The 13667-nt window shown below is 33.5% G+C and overlaps 1 protein-coding gene across 3 annotated transcripts in view; it reads left to right on the top strand.

Annotated features, from left to right (window-relative positions):
* The window catches only part of LOC136032049 (uncharacterized), a 169433-nt gene that overhangs the window by 80675 nt on the left and 75091 nt on the right, over window positions 1-13667 (top strand). For all 3 annotated transcript variants that reach the window (XM_065712152.1, XM_065712151.1, XM_065712153.1), the window contains one exon: window positions 668-756. In XM_065712152.1, coding sequence (XP_065568224.1) covers window positions 668-756 — 89 coding nt within the window. The remainder of the gene's footprint in view (window positions 1-667; window positions 757-13667) is intronic.

Raw genomic sequence — 13667 nt, 5'->3', positions numbered from 1 at the left:
CCGACAGTAACAGTTCATATGATTTTAGACAATTTCCCTTGTTCCTGGTTAGGCTAGTTTACGTACGTTTATTCTTCCGAATGAGAACAAACAATAATCCATTTGGAAAAAGTAGTGAAATATACAGTATCCCATGCACGTGTGGAAATTTCCAGGTAGCAATATCACTTCTTAACTTTTTGACTAAAAGGATAAGGAAACCGTGTAGCTGCGTCATTTTAAAATTAAATAGAAGACAGTTTCACTTCTGCTCTTCCAAAGAAGGTTTTCGAAAAGTTTCAATACAATTTTACTTTTTGAGGAAGCTAGTCTGCTTTATAAATATATTGGCGTAAGACTACTAAAAATCATTCTACTCGTAAAATAATTTTATTTAGCAAGGTGCTAGACCCATCTTGCTTCGATATATTTACCGTTTTGAGCCATGCTAAAATAAACACCATCAGTTGAAATATTAAAAAAAAAAGTTTTAAACTTTTAAAATTACCAATTTTGTACAAATAAAGAGCTTAAATTAGTCCCGACTTTCACTATGAATTAAGGAAAAAGTAATGACAGAAAAGGAAGCTTGGATAAATAGATTAAGAAAGTAATATATAAAAAATTAACAACCACCAGCAGGTGCTGATATGTTTGTTCTGCTACTTATATTTTTTCTTTATTTCAGAGCTGATACCTTTGGTTAACAGACATATTGGGGATAGTTTGAGTTTTTCAATTCGTGTCGTAAACAAAAATAGAGAAACGAGCTCCGCGGTGAGTATAAAGATAATCTAGCTCCAAGCTGACAATATCTATCTATCTACATATATATATATATATATATATATATATATATATATATATATATATATATATATATATATATATATATATATATATATATATATATATATATATATATATATATATATATCTATATATATAAAAATAAGTTGTCTGTCTGTCTGTGGATGGATGGATCAGGTGACGTCACCTGAAAAAACTGGATCAGGTGACGTCAAAACTGAAAAAACTAAAAAAAGGCAAAAACTACAAAAAAAACTAAAAACTAATAAAAAAAATAAAAAAGCTAAAAAACTAAAAAAACTAAAAAAAGGCAAAAACTACAAAAAAAACTAAAAACTAATAAAAAAGCTAAAAAACTAAAAAAACTAAAAAAAGGCAAAAACTACAAAAAAAACTAAAAACTAATAAAAAAAATAAAAAAGCTAAAAAACTAAAAAAACTAAAAAAACTAAAAAAAGGTAAAAAACTAAAAAAACTAAAAACTAAAAAAAACTAAAAAAAGGAAAAAACTGAAAAATAAGCTAAAATAAAGGTAAAAACCAATAAAAAACTAAAAAAAAAAACTGAAAAAACTAAAAAAAGGCAAAAACTACAAAAAAAACTAAAAACTAATAAAAAAAGTAAAAAAGCTAAAAAACTAAAAAAACTAAAAAAACTAAAAAAAGGTAAAAAACTAAAAAAAATAAAAAAAAACTAAAAAAAAGGAAAAAACTGAAAAATAAGCTAAAATAAAGATAAAAACCAATAAAAAACTAAAAAGAAAAAAAGGAAAAAACTAAAAAAAATTTTCATCTAAAAAACTAAAAAATACTAAAAAAGGTAAAAACTAAAAGAACTAAAAAAGAAAAAAATAAATGACGAAACTCAAAGAGAAAGCGACCAGGACAAAAGGAATGTTCGATTAGCAATCAACAAAGCACCGGGACACAGGGAGTATAAATGACGACCAGGACATAAGTAAAAAAAAAAAACTATCTATATATATAAAAATAAGTTGTCTGTGGATCTGTGGATCGTGGATCAGGTGACGTCACCTGAAAAAACTGGATCAGGTGACGTCAAAACTGAAAAAACTAAAAAAAGGCAAAAACTACAAAAAAAACTAAAAACTAATAAAAAAAATAAAAAAGCTAAAAAACTAAAAAAACTAAAAAAAGGCAAAAACTACAAAAAAAACTAAAAACTAATAAAAAAGCTAAAAAACTAAAAAAACTAAAAAAAAGGCAAAAACTACAAAAAAACTAAAAACTAATAAAAAAGCTAAAAAACTTAAAAAAACTAAAAAAACTAAAAAAAGGTAAAAAACTAAAAAAACTAAAAACTAAAAAAAACTAAAAAAAAGGAAAAAACTGAAAAATAAGCTAAAATAAAGGTAAAAACCAATAAAAAACTAAAAAAAAACTGAAAAAACTAAAAAAAGGCAAAAACTACAAAAAAACTAAAAACTAATAAAAAAAGTAAAAAAGCTAAAAAACTAAAAAAACTAAAAAAACTAAAAAAAAACTAAAAAAGGTAAAAAACTAAAAAAAATAAAAAATAAAAAAAAAATAAAAAAAAAGGAAAAAACTGAAAAATAAGCTAACATAAAGGTAAAAACCAATAAAAAACTAAAAAGAAAAAAAGGAAAAAACTAAAAAAAATTTTCATCTAAAAAACTAAAAAAAACTAAAAAAGGTAAAAACTAAATAAAAAATAAAAAAAAAATAAAAAAAAGGAAAAAACTGAAAAATAAGCTAACATAAAGGTAAAAACCAATAAAAAACTAAAAAGAAAAAAAGGAAAAAACTAAAAAAAATTTTCATCTAAAAAACTAAAAAAAACTAAAAAAGGTAAAAACTAAAAGAACTAAAAAAGAAAAAAATAAATGACGACACTCAAAGAGAAAGCGACCAGGACAAAAGGAATGTTCGATTAGCAATCAACAAAGCACCGGGACACAGGGAGTATAAATGACGACCAGGACATAAGTAAAAAAAAAAATTAACAAAACTAAAAAGAAGGTAAAAACTACAAAAAAACTAAAAAGAAAAAAAAACTAAAAACTAATAAAAAAAATAAAAAATCTAAAAATCTAAATAAACTAAAAAAGAAAAAAAAAGGAAAAAAATAAAGGAGAAAAACAAAACTAAAAAACGAATGTATATACAGACCGGTACACCGGGATACAAATGACGACCGGGACACAGGGAATATAAATGACGACCGGGACACAGGGACACAACTACAACGGGGACACCGGGGGAAACAGGGGGATATAAATGACGACCGGGACAAAAAAACTAAAAAGAAAAAAAAACTAAAAACTAATAAAAAAACTAAAAAATCTAAAAATCTAAATAAGCTAAAAAAGAAAAAAAAAAGGAAAAAAATAAAGGAGAAAAACAAAACTAAAAAACGAATGTATATACAGACCGGGACACCGGGATACAAATGACGACCGGGACACAGGGAATATAAATGACGACCGGGACACAGGGACACAACTACAACGGGGACACCGGGGGAAACAGGGGGATGTAAATGACGACCGGGACACTGGGACAGGGAATGGTCGATTAGCAATCACCATCAACAAAGCTCAAGGGCAATCATTAGAATCATGAGGTATAGATCTGAATACAGATTGTTTTCCCATGGACCATTATATGTTGCATGTTCAAGAGTCGGTAAACCTGACAATCTATTTATATGCAAAGACAATGGGACAGCAAAGAATGTTGTATATTCGCAAGTTTTACGTAGTTAAAACCATATATATATATATATATATATATATATATATATATATATATATATATATATATATATATATATATATATATATATCTATCTATATTCACAGGTGGGACATAGGGACACAACTACAATGGCGCGTAACTATTATGGCGCGTAACGACTTACGCGCGCGGGGGGGCTTGGGGGGGGGGCGCGAAGCGCCCCCACCAACTAGGTGTTGGGGTGGCGCGAAGCGCCACCCCAACAGCTAGTATATATATATATATATATATATATATATATATATATATATATATATATATATATATATATATATATATATATATATATATATATATATATATATATATATATATATATATATATATATATATATATATATATATATATATATATATATAATATATATATATATAATATATATATATATATATATATATATATATATATATATATATATATATATATATACATATATATATATATATATATATATATATATATATATATATATATATATATATATATATATATATATATATATATATATATATATATATATATATATATATATATATATATATATATATGTATTATACAACAACTACTACTACTACTAACAAATCACCGCAGCACTAAACCGCCCGCGGCCAACACAGCTGCGCAAGCTCCTCTTCCATCCCAATCTATTCAAAGCCCACCTCTTTACAACCTCCCAGGAAGTTCCCATTTCCTTTAAATATTTCTCTATGACGTTCTCCCACCAAAGACAGGGACAACCTGCTTTCCGTTTGGCCCTGGACGGTTGGCCGAAAAGGGCAATCTTTGGCAAAAACTTTAGCGTAAAGAGCGAGGTATTGACGATCGGACAAACCTCCTCATATACGTAATAATTTCTGTTTGTTTTAAGTTTTAATGTTACTCCTTACTTTCAGTTTAAAACAACTTCTTTTTTTATTTCTGACTGTGTTTTAAATAACACTGGAAAATCCAGCGCCCCTTTATGAAAATTCTCCTCCCCCATGAAAAATTTGTAATGAATAGATCCTCCCAAGTAACCAAATCCCCATATCCCCACCATAAAACCTCCCTGAAAACGTATGTATACTTACCAATAACTAATACTATATGTAAACAATTGGCAAAGTTCTTAACTTGTAGCCTTTCCCCCGGCGACTCTGGGAGACTAAGTCGTCCTAAAAGACGTTAGTTATCAGATATTTCGCCTATGCTGAACAAAATGGCTATCTCAAAATTTTTGAGATAGCGATTGATAGCAATTTTGAGAAAGGAGAAATTGGCTATCTCCTAGTTGCCCTCCGATTTTTCTAGCCAATTAGAAAGAGCACTAGAACTTTTAATTTTCGTTTGAATGAGCCCTTTCGCGAACATCTAGAACCACTGGGTTGATACAATCATCCCTTGGAGAAAAAAAACAAATAAACACGCATTCGTGGTGTTTCTTCTGGCAACAATACAAAATTCCATATTTTTGCAGATAGGAGGTTTAAACCTATACAATAGAATTCTCTGATATGCTGAATCTGATGGTATGACTTTCATCAAAATTCTATTACTTTTAGGGGGTATTTCACCCTTTTTTGAAAATAAGGCAAATTTTTATCAGGCTCGAATTTTTTGATGGATCGAATTAAACTCAATGAAACTTATATATTTAAAATCGGCATTAAGATCCAATTCTTTTGATGCATCTATTGATGTCGAAATTCTCAAAATTCTGTCAAAGCTGTTCCTGGAAAATTTCTCTCAAATTCTTGTCCTGGAGTCTACCAACATCATAACTTCCCGGGAGATAGTTACCCTTTCGAGATTTCAGCTTTAAATTAACCTTAAACACTACTAGATGGTTATCCTTACTTTTAGCATCAATAACAGCAGTCCTATATACCCTAGTATCTTGTATTGATTCTGCCAGTCTCCGGTTTACTATAACATAATCAATAAGGTTTGCTGTTTTACCATCACGTGAAGACCATGTCAACTTGTGGGTCATTTTAATACCGTATTGATTATAACTAGATTGTTATACCTACAAAACTTCAAAATACTGTAGCCATTACTGTTTTCTTTTCCTACATCAAATTTACCATGGCTAGGATACCATCTATCCCTATTTCTACCGACCTAGGTGTTAAAATCTCCTAGTATAACATCATTGCTTTTACCTGGGACCTTCGATCTCTCTCTCTCTCTCTCTTTCTCACTCTCACTCCGACTCCCTCTCTCTCTCTCTCTCTCTCTCTCTCTCTCTCTCTCTCTCTCTCTCTCTCTCTCTCTCTCTCTCTCTCTCTCTCTCTCTCTCTTTCTCTCTCTTGCTACCGTACCCTAAAAATAATAGAAGCATAACAAAGTAATGCATGAAATATTTTTATTGAACTAACGACATATAGAATATCATCATTAAAACAAAATGAATGCTTTGAATCCTCAAGATAATTGATAATATCACACAAGATTTTGGTAATATCACACAAGATTTGGAAATACTTGGTTAAATTTTTATCAATATCACAACCTCTTATCATGTGAAACCCTTCTAAAAGGAAATCACTTGACTGAACCAGCTGCTAATAGCCTAGAAATTCTGAGTCTCAAAAATTCTAAATACCTAAATAATCTTCGTTTCGTAATTCGAAAGTGTCACAAGTGAATTGTTTTGTTTTAAGTATGTTAGATGTCATTTCAAGACGGGAAAAAAACTGGACAATTTTCTGAGTAAAAAAAAATTAAAGGTCAAAAGTTAAAGTTAAAGAAAATGAAGTACAGACAAAGGGAGGCCAAAAAGTCTGGAAAGGGGTATGGGGCAGTTAGGGGAGGGGACGTAGAAATTGGCCGGAAAAATTTTCATCCCTCACCTGCTAGAAAATTAGAGCCTGGTCTTGGCGTTTCCCCACAACACCCTGAAAAATTTTCTTCTTGAAAATTCCCATCTCTTTCGTAAAATTTCCCCTGGAAAATCTACACTCGAGGAAAATCCCCACCCCCCGTCGAAAATACCACGGATAATCCCCCTGGATTATTTTGGATGTATGTTAGAAGGGAATAAAATTTTCTTCTCACCTGTTTAAGTCAGAGGCCATGGTGTAGCGTTGGCTGTAGTAAAGAGCTATTAGGGTTCAGTGTAAGACTATTTTTTGTTCCCCAGAGGCCTTTCGTATGAAAGGAGTGGTCGTAAAAACTTCAAAAGGGGCTCATTCTCATGCAAAGTAAAAATTCTGGTGCCCTTTTTAAGTGTCAGAAGTGATTGGAGGGCAACAAGCCACCACCCATACCGTTTTTCCCCAAACGTGCCCGATCAAAATATTGAGATAGTATTTTTTGTTCACAATAGTCAAAAGGTCCAGTAACTATGCTTCCGGGTTTGACAACTCCCTTTCAACTGCTTGGGCATGGGCTGTGAGATATGCAAGCTACCCATTGTTAAGACTTAAGGTTTTTATGGGAATGGTGGCTGGATTTTGATTGTAAATTGAGAGTTCCAGTGTTTTTAGTTTTTTTTTTTTTAAATCGAAAGTGATTGGAAAACCAACAAACCTCTCTGTTTTAGAGCTTTTTTTTATGTCTGGTTCTTTTTTACATTTGGAAAGTAATTATGCATCCATGATATTTCTGTGGTATAAAATGCATCAAACATTAGTAGATGAGAGCTTTAAACCTCCACAGCGGGGTTCTCTGAATGCATTGTTGTTAGGGAGGGTACAGAGCCTGAAATGGTGCATTTTAATGCAAAGAAGTCCTAACTATCATTGGGCTTTCAGGCAAATATTTAATTAGGTCAAAGGAAGGGGTGGGGATGGAGGTAGAAATTAATATTTAGCCCCCTGGATTTCTGGGAATGATTTTGGTCTACGCTGTTATCATGACAGCAAAGAGTAACATTAAACCCCAAAATTAGCAGAATTTATTCCGTATAGGAGGGGGGCTGCCCCTTCCCCATCCCCAACCTCCCCCTTGAGGCTCTAGAAACTTCAGAGGATGCTCATTCGATTCGAAATTCCTTTTTATTCTTCTATTTCCTTTTTATTCCTTCTATTCCTTTTTTATGTGTCAAAATTTATTAGAAGCCAACTAGACCCTGTCCCAAAACTGTTTCTGATATCTTCACTTTAAGAGTAGGTTTTTTGGCGGTTTGATGCGGGACAAACAATAACCATTTAAGGGTAGGCTTTTTGGCCGTCCTTTTGTTACCGCTTAAGACGTCTGATCGACATTTTGAAGTATCTACTTTGTACTTTCTCTGTGACTGCTCAATTTTCTTTGTTGTGGATTTTCCCATCAGGGGGAGTTATCCGGGGGGATTTTCCAAGGCAAGTACCTGAACCAAGAAAAGCTTAATTTAGAAGAAATAGGTTTGGGGCACTTCCGAAGCAAAATAGGGGCTCAAAGCAGTAGGGGACTCAGGGAGTGAGGAGCAGTCGTCTCCCTGGCGCTGGCAAAAATTTCTATAATTAGATTGCTGTGACTTGATTGCGAGAGCAATGCTTGGATCAATGCATATTTGAGAAGGACTTGACGGCATTTGTTCTGGCTGCCTTAAGCCATTTGGGAATTTTCCAGACTGTTTGGTGTCACCCGATCTTATGATGCATTTTGTGACTTGTCCTCTCGTAATTCGTTTAAGCTTAAAAAGTATGCGGGTCAAAACCTGTTTCTTTTGCATTAACAACGTATATTTGTTGGAATGACTACAGCAACAGACACACTCTAGGGTTAGTCGCGAATCGCGATCGCGATTCTAGAAGAGTTTGAACAATTTATAGTTTGAAAGCTAAGCGAGCGGACGGCCTATGTCTAACTGAAGATAGAAATGAGAATTCTACTGTTGATATTGATTCTAGTTCTGTGACGAATGATGAAACTTTGGGTTAATTTTAGCTTCAATTGAATTGCTTAGCCCAAAACAAAAAATTGAAAATATAAGTACTTTCTGCGTAAATGATATAGAAAGCTGTACCGATAGAATTGAAAAACTGAATGATCGTACACAATATCAGTTACTTCAGAACCCTTGAATTCCGCCATCTAACTAAAGCCTCCCCTATTCAGTTCACAAGAAGCAGGCTAGGGACTAAAAGAGATTTTTCAATTGTATTCGCTTGGAAGAATTCTATTGGCTAGCACTGTCAAAGAAGGGATTATTCGGTAAGTATTGTGTTTTGTTTAACTTCCAATGGGTTAGGAGTTCTAATCAATTGCGAAAAATTGGCAAAGAAGTCCCTCGTGCCTTTTACTAAGCTGACTGGAATATACGGCGACTTGGTGTCGCACGAAAATAATCAGTACCACTGTGATTCAGTTGATAGGCCGACATTCCTTATAAATATAATAACCCTGAAACTAGTCTCTTAAGCATTGTAAACGAACAACGCAGCCAAGAATTCAGGAAAACAGAGCAAGATTGAAGTCAATTGCAGAAACAATTGTCGGCATGGGCCGACAGAACATTGTTTTTAGTGACCGTAGAGATGATAAAGAATTATTGGTGGAGAAGGACCCATTGACAAACGAAGGAAACTTTCAAGAACTTTTAAGGTACCTTTTAAATATCGGTGACATCACTTTAAAACAACATTTGAAAAGCCCAAGCGCAAATACTACTTATACAAGCGAAACAACGCAGAATGAATTAATTGAACGTTGTGCCAAAGAGATTCTTAAAGAAATTCTTAGCACAGATTCATTCTGCTAATTTCTATAGTTTAGCTGTTGATGAAAACACGGATGTGTCAAACACGTCACAAATAAGTATTGCCGTTTGCTACAATTACAATTGTACAAGACACACAGCTGCAGCAAAAGCAGAAGATGACTTCTGTCATCCTCCGATCTCCGATCTGCATCCTCCGATCTGATAGTAACAGTTTGCACTCTTAGTAGCATATCGGGACTGATTTTACTGCTTAGCCAACTATTTCAAAAGAAGAGCTTGGACCTTGGGTCTGCATCAAGCCATGCTAAGGGCCTTCTTACGTAACTGGAAATCAAGAGTCGGGAGAGTGAAAGCGAGAGGAATTTTTTTTCTAGCGAGGTAACTAAAGTAGCAACCGAGCTAGGCTTAGAAATAACAGCTCTGGAATAACAGAACCATCTTAAAACATCCATCAGTGCCTATGCCTACACAATTTACTAAGCCTAGCGCAAGAGATCGAAGAAAATCCAACACGACATTTCCAAGCGCATTCGCTTTACTAATTTGTTCGAAGTTTCCAATGCTGTCTAAATAATATGTTTTGTGTAGGTGTAAAAAAAAAATACCGAAATCCTTGTGTCTGCGAAGGGCAATGCTTAGGTGTGACTCGTGTGACACATCCGTTGTCTCACCAACAACCACACTATAGAACTTTCTTCAAGAATCTCTTTGACACAGCATTCACTTAATTCACTCTGTGTTGAATTTCTTCAAGAATACATTTGGCACAACATTTACTTAATTCATTCTGTGTTGTTTTGCTTATATAAGTAGTATTTGTGCCTGAACTTTCCAAACGTTGTCTTAAAGTGATGTTGCCACTATTTACATAGCACCTTAAAGGTTATCAAAAGTTCCCGTCGTTTCTCATTGGGTCTTTCTGTGCCAACATTTCTCCATCATCTCTGTAGCCATCAACATCAATGTTCTGTTGATGCAAAAGAATATTTGAATCTACAATTGACTTCAATCTTGTTCTGTTTTCCTGCACTTGCTGGCCGCGTCGTTCGTGCACGAAGCTTAAAAGGCTAGTTGCAGGGCTAGAATACGTTAGAAGGAAATGTTTGCCTGCGTCAACTGCATAGCGGTGGTACTGATTATTTTTATGAGACACGAAGTCGTCGTCTTTTCCAGATAGTTTAGCAAAAGTCCTCGAAGGAAATCTTTACCAACTTTTGCAATTGGTTGGAGCCTCCAACCCATCGACGTTAAACAAAACAGAGCACTTACCGAATAATCAAGCTGGCAGCTAGATGAAGCATCGTTAAATCCTTGTCAAACATGCGTTGACCTCGCAATTTAATCGCCCCAATCTCCCTTGGTCCGCTATGGCCTTGGGCCCCATTTTTGCAGGGAAAGAGAGTATTATAAAGGTTCAATCTATTCTGTGACTCCAATAGCAGATCCAACCGTCGCCCTTCTCGGGTTTCTAATGGTCCTAGTGCACCCTCCCTGGGGGGTCTCAGTACGTTTTACGGTGCCAGAAGGATTAGACAGTACTCCGAGCGGTCAGTAAATTTGCCTATCTGTTGAACTGGAATAGGTTTTCTGAGTGTTATTATAAACAGGGGCTCCTCCCTCCAACCAGACATTCTTCACTGGTTTATTTTAAATTGGAACATATTTCTGAATGTTTTAAGAAACTACTTATGGTCGAAAAACTTTTATCTAGATCTTAATTAAATGCTCTTCAGAGGGATATTTCTTGCTAACCAGATGTATGTAGTAATCAGAGCCACACACCGAAACTAAGGATTTTTACAGGAGCCGTAGTTACTACACATACTACACAATACTACACAAAAACATTTTATTTTTACACTTTTTGAATACGCGATAAATATTACAAGGAATTAGAATTAGCATAGATAGTCTTAATGAGGGAAATGATTTGAATAGTCGTTTTAAACTGTTCTATGCTAGGATTGATTTGAGGGGCTGTTTTTAGACTGCAATATGGTAGAAATAGTTTTAGGGCTTATTTTAGATTGCTTCTATTGATGGTTAACTAAAAAGAATGTACTTTAATTCGATATAAATTGAAATAGCTTTAAATTATAAAAGCTTTGTTTGAAGGACGCTGAAATGTCTTAAATGACTTAGGTACTTAAAAGAGTATATTCATGACATAAGAAAGGATTTTGCTGATTAAAATTGAAAAAAAAAATACATTAAATTGAAAAAGAAAAGAATAATGTTAAATTACAAAGGGTTCATTTGAAAATGTTTGAAACTCAATTTTTCTTCGTATCTTTTATAATTTTGTTGCAAAACACAGTGAAAATTCATATTAAACACTATTTTATGAGTTATTAAGGGAGTTTGCTTATTTCTTTGAGTCAAGTGTACATATTCATTAGTAGCTCTACATCGCAATCCCTATTCAGCAAGCACAACCACTTTTTTATATGGCAAATTATATGTCGAAAGGCAAGGCAATCCTTTTTGGTGTGGCTTACTCATCTCTTTTTGGGGGGTCTTTAGCTTTCCCGGAATGGCGTAGCCCTCTTGTCGTATTTTCTTGCTATTAAATAAAAAAAAACAAGTTTTTTAACTGAAAGTAAGGAGCGACATTAAAACTTAAAACGGACAGAAATTACTTCGTATATGAAAGAGGCTGCTTCCTCATCAACGCCCCGCTCTTTACGCTAAAGTTTGACTCTGTCTATCAATTCTTCTTTTTAAAACAGTAAAAAACTTTAGCGTAAAGAGCGGGGCGTTGATGAGGAAGCAGCCTCTTTCATATACGAAGTAATTTCTGTCCGTTTTAAGTTTTAATGTCGCTCCTTACTTTCAGTTAAAAAATCTTGTTTTTTTTTATTTAATTTCTGAACGTTTTTGAATCAATGCATGTTTTGATTTTGGCTCTCCGCAGAGGAATAATTAAAACGAAATTTGCATTTTTTTTTTTTTTTGGCTAAATGGCTTTCTCATAATTTTGATCGAATGATTTTGAGAAAAAAGAGCGGGGGAGGAAGCCTAGTTGCCCTCCGATTTTTTGGTTAATTAAAAAGGCAACTAGAACTTTTAATTTTTTACGAATATTTTTATTAGTAAGAGATTTACGTAACTTATAAATTAGCTTACGTAAAGAACTTTTGTATTCTCATATTTTTATTACATATATGAGGGGGTTCGCCCCCTTGTCAGATCCTCGCTCTTTACACTAAAGCTTAAATTTTGTCCCAATTCATTAAGAATGACCCCAGAATCACAAAAGCCGTAGAATAAATAGTTGAAATTACTAAAAATACTTTAACGTAAAGAGCGAAGTATTAGGAGGAGGTGAGCCCCTCAAATGGGTAATAATTTCTGTTTGTTTTAAGTTTTAATGCTGTTCCTTACTTAAAGCTGAAAGTACTTTTTCATATTTATTTTTTCATTGTGTTTTTAAATAATGCTAGTAAATCCTGCGCTCCCTTCATGGAGATTTTCATCCCCCATGACAAATTATCGATGGAAAGTTCCCCCAGCATATCCCCCTCTTCTCAACCCCTCCCCCAACCAAAAAAATCCTCCTGAAAACGCCTGTACACTTCCCAATAACCATTACTATATGAAAGCATTGGTCAAAGTTTGTAACTTGTTGCCCCTCCCATGGGGACTGTGGGGGAGTAATTCGTCCCTAAAGACATATTTATAAGGTTTTTCGACTACGCTGAATAAAATGGCTATCTCAGAATTTTGATCCGTTGACTTTGGTAAAATAATTAGCGTGGGAGGGGGCCTAGGTGCCCTCCAATTTTTTTGGTCACTTAAAAAGGGCACTAGAACTTTTCATTTCCGTTAGAATGAGCCCTCTTGCAACATTCTAGGACAACTGGGTCGATACGATCACCCCTGGGAAAAAGAAAAAAAAACAACAAAAAAACAAAAAAACAAAAAAACAAATAAACACGCATCCGTGATCTGCCTTCTGGCAAAAAATACAAAATTCCACATTTTTGTAGATAGGAGCTTGAAACTTCTACAGTAGGGTTCTCTGATACGCTGAATCTGATGGTGTGATTTTCGTTAAGATTCTATGACTTCTAGGGGGCGTTTCCACCTATTTTCTAAAATAACGCAAATTTTCTCAGGCTCGTAACTTTTGATGGGTAAGACTAAACTTGATGAAACTTATATATTTAAAATCAGCATTAAAATGCGATTCTTTTGATGTAGGTATTGGTATCAAAATTCCATTTTTTAGAGTTTTGGTTACTATTGAGCCGGATCGCTCCTTACTACAGTTCGTTACCACGAACTGTTTGATGAACACTTTTTCTTGTGACATATATGGCATACGTACATATTCTCTCATTATTTTTGAATTTTTATAGATTTTTACCCGCCAATGACATTCATTGTGCTAGTGTTTTCTCGTATTCAAACATATGCCTTCCTAATTTTAATTAAATAAAAATAAACAAGTTTTTTTTTAACTAAAAGT

Source organism: Artemia franciscana, chromosome 10 (assembly GCF_032884065.1).
Source record: "Artemia franciscana chromosome 10, ASM3288406v1, whole genome shotgun sequence".
NCBI classification, from domain to species: Eukaryota; Metazoa; Arthropoda; class Branchiopoda; order Anostraca; family Artemiidae; genus Artemia; species Artemia franciscana.
The sequence above is the reverse complement of the archived record's forward strand: the minus strand, read 5'-3'. Positions and strand labels throughout refer to the sequence as shown.